Raw genomic sequence first — 10591 nt, forward strand, 5'->3', positions numbered from 1 at the left:
AGAGCCTCCCTTGAGAAAAGTATGTTTTTATTGATGCTAGAACTCCTGTATCATTTTGCTCTTAGAGACATTTTGAGCTACAATATTAGTACAAAAAACACATCTCCATTGAGATCAGAGCTGTCACTGTGGGCCAGCTCTGGCTTTCCAGACATTCCCAAATCCATTCCCCCCTCACTTATGGAAAACAATTCACTGCAGTTTGTCTGCATTTCCCTCCTAAAAATATCTCTTAAAAATGTTCCTGGTAGGCTTTTTGACTACAGTGGATCTGTCCGAAGGGGGGGAAGGGAAGCCTAAAATAAACTTTTTTTTTTTTATTATTAAATAGTCTTTCAGTGGCTATCATAATTAAATAAATAAATACATACATTTAAAAACTATTAATACTAAAAAACAATGTCATCAATTGGAATAAAACTGAGAATATGTCTTTTGTCGTAAAATATCTGCAATAATTTCAGGGATTCCTATTAGCTACAACATTTAAAATGAATAAATCATTAAAGTTTTTCTACTTACAATTTTAGAGGTTAATTCAGTGTGTTACTTGCCATTTCTTTGTAATTGTTTGTGAAATTTACTAGCAATTTGTCATTGAAAATTGCTTCTTTCACCAATTTTTCAGTGTATTAAGGAACATTTGGTAGTGCAGGTGTTAATTTGAGTGCTTTTGATGATAAATTTAAATAAGCACCAAGTGTTTTCTCAAAAATCAAAGGAAAAAATTTAATATTTTCTATACAACATATATATTATTTATAGATCACTTTATAGATTTATAGCATTAATGGACTATTCAAAGGATCAGTAGGCTCTAAAATATCCAAACTAAATTGGAATTAGTAGTCTCGGTTGAAATAATTAAATAAAGCAAGACACAGTTTTCAAGCAGAAAAACTGCACGTTGTAAATCAAAGATTGCGGCTAAAGCCACCAGGAAGCCAGGTGCTTTATGACGTCCCAGAGGCTGCTCTGTTCTAATGCATTTTAATAGAAAGCAACAAAAAAAAGGCAACAGGCCAATAAAACTAGCTGAGATACACCACTTTGCAAATAAAACTCAGATCCATTTATCTGGATTGATATGTATTAATAATCATTTTAATTAGAGTGAATTAGACGCTATTCAGGAGTCACTCACCATCTATATAAGGAAAACCATTCCAATGCATTAATAAAAGGAAAATAATAACTCAGTCCTTGCTGTTAAGTGATTCTGTCATGTACTGACGCCATTACAGGCATTTTGCACACATACAGCTACCGATCAATGCCTTTCAATGGCTCTGAGCTTGAAAGAGGATGATGGAAACGAGGGGGGTTCTGTTCGAAACGCAACAAAAGATGCACAAATAGATCAGCGGGAGAGAAAACTCCGATATAGCCCAGTGTCAAAGGTCCAAATGAAATCAGGTGGTTTGAATCAATGGTGTTCTGTGTTTGAATGCTCCAGAGGACAGAGCAGGAAGTGTGAATGGGAGAAAAACATGCCTTTATGAATGATGTCATTGAAACGGGATGGAGCGAGATGCCACTTTCGGAGAAGATGGCTTTTACAGTAATAGATGAGAATTCAATGCACTATTTCAGCTCTAATAAAAACGCAGCACTACAAAAGACAGGAGAGCGAAATGCACACAATGCACCGCTGCAGAACATCTATCTCTCTCCAGTCACGCCAAATGACACTAACATATGAAATGTGTAAAACATGTGAGAACTACAATTCTCATGCATGCTCTAATAGAGAAAATATTAAACATCATTCACTCTCAACCTTAGTCAAGCACTCTCCTGCCTCTAGCACATTATTTTAATTTGACTAGTTATTATACTCATGCATATATGTATATATTTAGAGGGGGGAATGATATGAATTGGTCTTGGGTAGGTTTTTTTTCCCTACTTTGATCTCAAACAGAATTCAAATAAAATATTTTCAACCTTCATCTTTTCTGAGAAACAACACAGAAATATAATAAATTCAGGATTTGGTGGAAGTGTTCGTATTTCCCTCAGTGACGCTGAGTACATTTATTTGGATTATCAGCATTCCACTAGAGATAAGAACAAAGGCACTTGAAGGTTTACAGTGTTGTTCAAGGTTTTTAAATTCAGAATTAATAATAAGCTGCTGCTAATTTGAATCTGCTTTTGATCCTGGTGAAGTAATTATTCCTGTTCTTATGAACAACTTTGTCTGTCATTTGCATGAGATAATAATACTTTATTAGTATTATTTTTAAAAATCGCCTACTGGTTCAAAAGTCACTGCAATTCATTGGTGATTGTTATGCTAAGGTGTTGCTAGGTACTCAACGGTCCAAAAGATCCCACCCACAAATCACAATATGATATTCTGGTTTCTAGAATTGGCTTGGGTCCCTCCTGCAATGCAAGTCTAGTAGATTTTTTTCCCAGGAATTCTGCAAACTGAAGCAATTTAAGACCTTATTAAGACATGCACAAATAAAATTACTGTAAATGGCTGTAAAAACAATGATTTAAACAACATTATAGATCAAATAATACAGGTTTTTACTAATGCAGCCATATCGTGATTCTTGTTTTTTTTATTTTATTTAAAACCTCTTATAATGATAATTATGACTTTTCATATATCATTTAGGATATTTAAGATTTTTATGACCTAAAAATTAACTTTTTAAGGACACACATGGACCCTGTTTGATGACCTGCCAGACAGCGTTATTATAGTTAACTAAAACTAAAACCATTCAAAAAAATCTTTACTTGAAATAAAATAAATGTTAATAAAAATAGAAAAAATACAAAAATATTTCAAATAGTTGCCAAGGCTACATTACTCGTTTTAATAAACATAATGTACTACAATAACAAAACAAAACAAAAAAAATTGCTAAAACTTTAAAATTAAAAACATAAAAACTGATTAAAATATTAATTACATTTACATTAGTATCTCAATGATACTAAAATAAATAGCTCTCTTTTTCTGAATAAGTCATACAATTTCTGGTACTGTACCACTCATGTGTGTAGCACAAACTGCGTGGAACGAGTTACGGGTTTTAGTGCTAAAAATTCCTGCCTTTCCTTGATTTTATTTTTCAACTTCAATAGACATTTATTAATCTATTTTTATCTATTATTTTGTTCAAGCTGTTTTAAATGCTGCAGATATAGACATGAGTACAAGGATAGTCAAGGGCAGATTTTCATCAAGTCATTTGTCATTTGGCGGCATCTATTTAAGTGTGTGACAAGTGCTGACATGCACACCAAAGGACAACTTCATCACATTTGTTAACATCAGATCATTGCTTCTTTTTGGAGACTGGCGAATTCAAGTCTGTGTTTTCTCGTAAATCAAATCAATGTCAGTTCCAACATATCATGCCACGTCTCTCCAAGGCCAGGATGACATGAAAACAGCACGGCCTGTGATGTGAGTGGCAGCATACGGGTAACCGTTAAGTGTAAATCAAGCAAATCTTCCCCTACCTCCAGGTCCCAGGAGAGGAGTTTGACCGCCGTGCCTAGCGGTAGGAGAGCAGTGAAGTCATTTGGACACACAGCCGTCCAATGGCAATATCAGGCCCACGTACCTCAGAGAGCCATCAGGATCAGCAAAGGCTTAGCGGTGGAAGCCTGTAACAACACAGCTCTGTCTCTGTGCATCTAAGAAGAGTGAAGAACAATGTAGCTTCATATTGTTTCACCTTGAACACGCAAGACCCCAGCAGACTGCAGGCTGATGAATAATTCTCATTTGAGCCTGGATTTTTTTTTATTTTGTGCAGATACAACGAGTATCTCATTAACTGTCAACAGACAAACAACATGTGTAAGATCTGAAAATCCAAATGAGACCTGTAGAAAATGGCCATTTAAATTATTAGTGCTGTGGACGTATTTGGTTGGCATCAAAAACGGCACATTAGAACGGAAGACAATTTTCTAAATAGCTTTATGCAAGTCAAGAAGCATTACAATTGGTTTACAATCTTCTGTTTGCTCAGTTTACTTCCCTCATTTAGGGCGACTGAGTCATTTTATTAGTGATTAGACCTAAACAGCTCTGGGTCCTGCAATAGTGAACCTCAGATTGTAATTTGCTCGTAATGTGGAGAAGGGGAATATGCAAATAAAGTTGGAGTATTTTGTGTTTGCAGTTTTGCCCCTGGGCAGCTTGTCCCGCGACACAAATCATCAATTAAGATCCCAGCAGGGATCTCTGCATTTAAATTAGCCCCATCCAACAACTTTTATCTTCCAGACAAAACATTACAGCCCTGTGATCGCTTGCACTGCTGAAATAAAACAGCTGATTAAATGAGATTTGACTTTGGGTGGAAAATGGACATGCAATGTCACTCTCATGTTGTCTCATGTATCTGTACAGATGCTACACTACAGCCAGTTTGTATGTCATAATATCTGACACTAAAGAAATTAAAATATACAACTCTGTACTGGAAAGATTAAGATGATCGCATTTAAATATCTGTAGAAAGTGTTATTTATTTAAAAGTGTTAAGAAAGTGTTATTTATTTAAATACAAACAGAATCTAGCTTTTTTCTAAATAGTATTGAGAAAGGTGTTAATGTATACTTCCAGGTATGTATTAAGTCAGTCCGAAAAATGATTTAAGAACTGTATTTTCTCACCACGTTTCTGCGAAGAACGGAACTCAACATCACAAATTATCTAATTAATGTTTCAATTATGAAACAGGGTTCACTTGCATTTATTCTAATATTAACCTAACATTACTGATGGATCATCTTAGATTTGTAGAAAATAACTTTGCACAAATTAATCTATTTTATACCAACTTGCAAATAGTTGTAAACTGCAAACAACCCTGATGTCTTGACAAAATTTGTTTCATACTTTACAGAGACCTTTACAATGTTCCCTGTTTTTCAGCTTCAGCTTTGTTAGTTTAGGTAGAGAATCCAAATTTACAGAAAAATGCACAGCCCCAGTGCAATAAAGGTTGTTTAATGTCATGTACAATAGTGAATGTCACTAAACTTTTACAAAGGAACAAGTCTATATCCAATGAGGAACTTAATCATTTACAATACCATGCAATGTTGTCTCTGCAAGTCAAAACGGAACAATCAGCTTCATGTTTTACAAATCAGAGAACAAATCTAAGAATTCACAAGAGAGTAATAAATACTATACCACACGATTTGCCATCCAAACTATATATATATATATATACACACCGTATTAATAAGACATAGCAGCAGCAAAGAACTGACACCTTTTTTAAGTAATAGCTGAACTATGATAACTGTACTAGAACCCAATCAAACATGTTTCTAATAATATTTCTAATACTTTTTACATGTGTTTAAGTGGTTTGTCATTTACCTAAAAGCACCCAGAAAGGGAATTATAGGAGTCTTGGGGGAGTAGCCTATGTCTACAAGCATCACAACAAGACGGGGGACCTTAAAAGTAGCCTACACACACGTTCTTTTAAACAACATTTTGAACCATAATTATTATAATTATTTAGAGTAGCCTACGTATTTTTAACTGTCGCTAAATAGTCGCAAGCGAAAAGACTTGGCGAGGCGGTAACCATAACAACAGTAGGGTATGTTGCTCCAACGCAGTTATTAGTGTCCGTATCGGACGGTTCATAAACAAATCGTAAAACATATTATTGTTCATTAAAAATGTATTATAGATTCACATTCCACAGAACATTTAAAAAATACTTTTAAAATACGTTTAAAATGTGTCATGGGCGACAAAATATTTCGCGACCCAAAATGTACCTATATTCTTAAAAAAGTTGACTCCGCGTAAAGTCAGTGTAAGCTATAATTTGCATAACACAGGTAAACTGTGTTTTTAATTTCCAAAACACTATCCTGATAATGTTATTTATCTATTTGACTATTTCATGTCAAACTGGCACAAGAATGCCAGATAAGCAGATAGGCTACTAAGCAAAATCGTGTTTCAAAACTGACCAGTCATAAACGAACAGTAAAATACAAATATAATCTTGTAAAACTCATTAAAGGCCAATAAGACATAAGTATAGCTCAAAACAAAACATTGGCTATAGCAAAATGCACCCCAATTAAAATTCTAAATGTGATTTTAGATGCGTATATTTTGCGCGTTATGAATATGACGAATCTGTCATGTATCCCTGCGGAAAAGACTATAAAATGCCCTTTAAAGCCCAACAAAAATGTCGACACAAAAATTACCACCACATTTCACAAGTCCAAACGCATCATCCATCAAAAAAATCATCCAGAAAGACTCTTATGCGCTCCCCCAAACTGCACGGCATCTTCTCCCGTCTTTCCTCTCTTCCTCCCTCCTTCTATTTCACTCTTCCTCCTCCTCCCTCCCGCTCACTCACGCGCGCTCTCTCTCTCTCTCTCTCTCTCTCTCTCTCTCTCTTTCCCTCACTTTCTCTCTGGATCATCTTAGATTTGTAGAAAATAACTTTGCACAAATGAATCTATTTTATACCAACTTGCAAATAGTTGTAAACTGCAAACAACCCTGATGTCTTGACAAAATTTGTTTCATACTTTACAGAGACCTTTACAATGTTCCCTGTTTTTCAGCTTCAGCTTTGTTAGTTTAGGTAGAGAATCCAAATTTACAGAAAAATGCACAGCCCCAGTGCAATAAAGGTTGTTTAATGTCATGTACAATAGTGAATGTCACTAAACTTTTACAAAGGAACAAGTCTATATCCAATGAGGAACTTAATCATTTACAATACCATGCAATGTTGTCTCTGCAAGTCAAAACGGAACAATCAGCTTCATGTTTTACAAATCAGAGAACAAATCTAAGAATTCACAAGAGAGTAATAAATACTATACCACACGATTTGCCATCCAAACTATATATATATATATATACACACCGTATTAATAAGACATAGCAGCAGCAAAGAACTGACACCTTTTTTAAGTAATAGCTGAACTATGATAACTGTACTAGAACCCAATCAAACATGTTTCTAATAATATTTCTAATACTTTTTACATGTGTTTAAGTGGTTTGTCATTTACCTAAAAGCACCCAGAAAGGGAATTATAGGAGTCTTGGGGGAGTAGCCTATGTCTACAAGCATCACAACAAGACGGGGGACCTTAAAAGTAGCCTACACACACACGTTCTTTTAAACAACATTTTGAACCATAATTATTATAATTATTTAGAGTAGCCTACGTATTTTTAACTGTCGCTAAATAGTCGCAAGCGAAAAGACTTGGCGAGGCGGTAACCATAACAACAGTAGGGTATGTTGCTCCAACGCAGTTATTAGTGTCAGTATCGGACGGTTCATAAACAAATCGTAAAACATATTATTGTTCATTAAAAATGTATTATAGATTCACATTCCACAGAACATTTAAAAAATACTTTTAAAATACGTTTAAAATGTGTCATGGGCGACAAAATATTTCGCGACCCAAAATGTACCTATATTCTTAAAAAAGTTGACTCCGCGTAAAGTCAGTGTAAGCTATAATTTGCATAACACAGGTAAACTGTGTTTTTAATTTCCAAAACACTATCCTGATAATGTTATTTATCTATTTGACTATTTCATGTCAAACTGGCACAAGAATGCCAGATAAGCAGATAGGCTACTAAGCAAAATCGTGTTTCAAAACTGACCAGTCATAAACGAACAGTAAAATACAAATATAATCTTGTAAAACTCATTAAAGGCCAATAAGACATAAGTATAGCTCAAAACAAAACATTGGCTATAGCAAAATGCACCCCAATTAAAATTCTAAATGTGATTTTAGATGCGTATATTTTGCGCGTTATGAATATGACGAATCTGTCATGTATCCCTGCGGAAAAGACTATAAAATGCCCTTTAAAGCCCAACAAAAATGTCGACACAAAAATTACCACCACATTTCACAAGTCCAAACGCATCATCCATCAAAAAAATCATCCAGAAAGACTCTTATGCGCTCCCCCAAACTGCACGGCATCTTCTCCCGTCTTTCCTCTCTTCCTCCCTCCTTCTATTTCACTCCCCCCCCCCCCCTCTCTCTCACGCGCGCTCTCTCTCTCCCTCTCTCTCTCTCTCTCTCTCTTTCCCTCACTTTCTCTCTTCCTCTCTCTCTGTCTATCATTCTCTCCCCTCAGCCCTCGGCCAGTCTGTATGAATAATGTCCTGCCTTTTGTAATGAGAGCGAGAGAGGGAAAAAAACACGCTGGAGTGTTCGCCCGCTCCGCGCTCTGACATTGAAAATGAATGACAGCTTACCTGAATGCCAATCTTCATCAGACTGACACCAGGCTGACAACACTGCCTATACTCCGCTTCACAAGCCGTGACGTCTGCCATATCAGACCCCTCCCACCACCCCACCACCCTCCTCTCTCTCTCTCTCTCTCTCTCCGTACCCCTCGCTGCTGAGTGTACACCTCCGCCGTTCCTCTTCCACAGGCATTATTCCGTGCCGTACCGAACACCCCGGGCCCTGCACGCGCATCTCCGGTTCATTAACGGCGGAGCCCGCTGGCCCCCTATCGGCATCAAACGAGACCTACATTCGGTTGCAGGTCGCTCGCCTAGTCGGAAAGCAGAGGAAACCGACTTATTTGTGCCACAAGAACCGAGAAAATTTGCCACTTGGTCAAATCCCAATTGTATGTTTAGTTGTTTTCTCCTTGTACAGCGCCTTATAAATAAAACGTATTATTATTATTATAGCCTATTAGAACCCTAGCCCATTGGCTACAAGCAAGGTCACGACTGAGAAAGACTAATCTGGATCAAATATGGTAGGGGTAGTTATTCATTCATTCATTTTGATAGGACCCCCATATAAATATAAAATGAGTTGTACATTGTCCTGTATATAGACTCACAGTGTGATATTACTAAAACAATAGGTTATTAACATTAATTGTCTTTTATATTTTCGTTATACTGTAGACAAAAACTATAACCAAAATATTATATGAAAATATATTCAAATGAAGGTAGTAATAATAATGGATGTAGGCCTACACTTGCACACACACAGACACACACATTAGGTTTCTGTGAATTGTGGGGACTTTCAATAGACTTCTATTGCTTTTATACTGACCTCATGGGGACTGCAGGCCAGTCCCATCAATGTAGCATAAACAAGTACACACACACACACACACTACATATATACACATATATGTATATATATATATATCACAATGGCTTCCAGTTGTAAGTCTCTCATTACTTTAAGCACGCATGTATTACTGTACATTGTGCAATAGACTGTCCGTTGTGCATAGCGCCAAATCCATGTTACACCCATTGCTGATTTGCTTGCAGCAGGTATGACCAGACAACAGTTTTTTTTTTTTTGATAGGCAACTGGGTATTGAATGAGAAATGGGTAACCCCTGCTGTTGTACAAAGGAATAATATCACAGTGCCAATTAGGCCAGCCCCAAACAGGAGCTCACTGCCGCACATTCGATGCCACATTAATAAAACATGGCCTCTGCTCTGTGCTTCGCTAGCCGGCTAATTGGCAAATTAGAAAGTGAGATGCGTTAAACGAGAGAACACCGCATTCGCCTGAGACAGAGCCCCCTCCCACATACACATGCACAGACACACACACAAAGACATCTCTCTGTCTGTAGTTTAATGTAGGTTGTGGCCTCTCCCATGATTTAGGCCTCATACTCTAGTTCAGGTCTGTAGGGACATAGAGTGTTCTTAGTATTCAACACTATCACCCTGTTCAGCTTTAATTCATGGGGAAAAAACAGACAGCAGAGTAAGAAATAATGGCAAGAAGGAAGTTTTATGTTACCTAAGTATGCTAAAATAAAGGAAAATCATGCTATATAATCATTAAAAAACAAAAACATTTTATTTTATATCATAGTGAATATAAATTATTAAATCAGTTTACTTAAATCTTTTATATTTCCATTTTATATATTAGGGTTGCCCTCGACTAAAGATTTTTCTGGTCGACTAGTAGTTGTTAATTTTAAGCATTAGTCGACTAATCGCACGTTTATTAATAAACCATTTAAATCATGCTAATGAGACTTTAATTGCCTACATAGCCTAATAAACTCTCAAGCGCACACATAAAGCTTGCCACAGCACACCGGCAGAAGTAATGATGATGAATGTGTCAGGGAAAAACAGTAAGATTAAACTGCATTAACATTTTAATAATCTATTGATAAACTAGTGTTTTCGGTTTAAGAGATGAATTCGGCGACACTGACTTGTCATCTACAAAGTAGTGGATGCGCCTGCATGCAAGTTTCATACGGATTACATAATCTGAGAATATTATTTTTTTTTTTTCAGATTTGAATTCCCCATTTCATTTAAAAAGTAAGTTTGTTATTCTGAGCCTTTTTTCTGTATTTTGCAGTTTTGTCATTTTAAATGTAGTGTATTTTTACTGTTGAAAATAATGAATACATCTTATTTTTATGTCAAACTAGTTTGTTCATTTTTTAAATTAGTGGCGTTTGTTAAGGAAAGCATTAGGATTAAGGTTTTTTTTCCGCTGTGAGTCAATGGGTAAGAAACAAGAACCAGATCAGTCTGA

At 36.1% G+C, this 10591-nt stretch overlaps 1 protein-coding gene across 1 annotated transcript in view; it reads right to left on the reverse strand.

Annotated features, from left to right (window-relative positions):
- LOC107578600 (homeobox protein PKNOX2-like) overlaps positions 1–8361 on the reverse strand; it is a 69774-nt gene extending 61413 nt beyond the window's left edge. Inside the window, exon 1 of the mRNA XM_016264547.1 lies at positions 8281–8361. Within this exon, the coding sequence (XP_016120033.1) occupies positions 8281–8361 (81 nt within the window). The remainder of the gene's footprint in view (positions 1–8280) is intronic.
- Between the last annotated feature and the right edge of the window lie 2230 nt (positions 8362–10591).

The sequence above is a fragment of the Sinocyclocheilus grahami genome, unplaced genomic scaffold (genome assembly GCF_001515645.1).
Source record: "Sinocyclocheilus grahami isolate Dianchi unplaced genomic scaffold, SAMN03320097.WGS_v1.1 scaffold32.1, whole genome shotgun sequence".
NCBI lineage: Eukaryota > Metazoa > Chordata > Actinopteri > Cypriniformes > Cyprinidae > Sinocyclocheilus > Sinocyclocheilus grahami.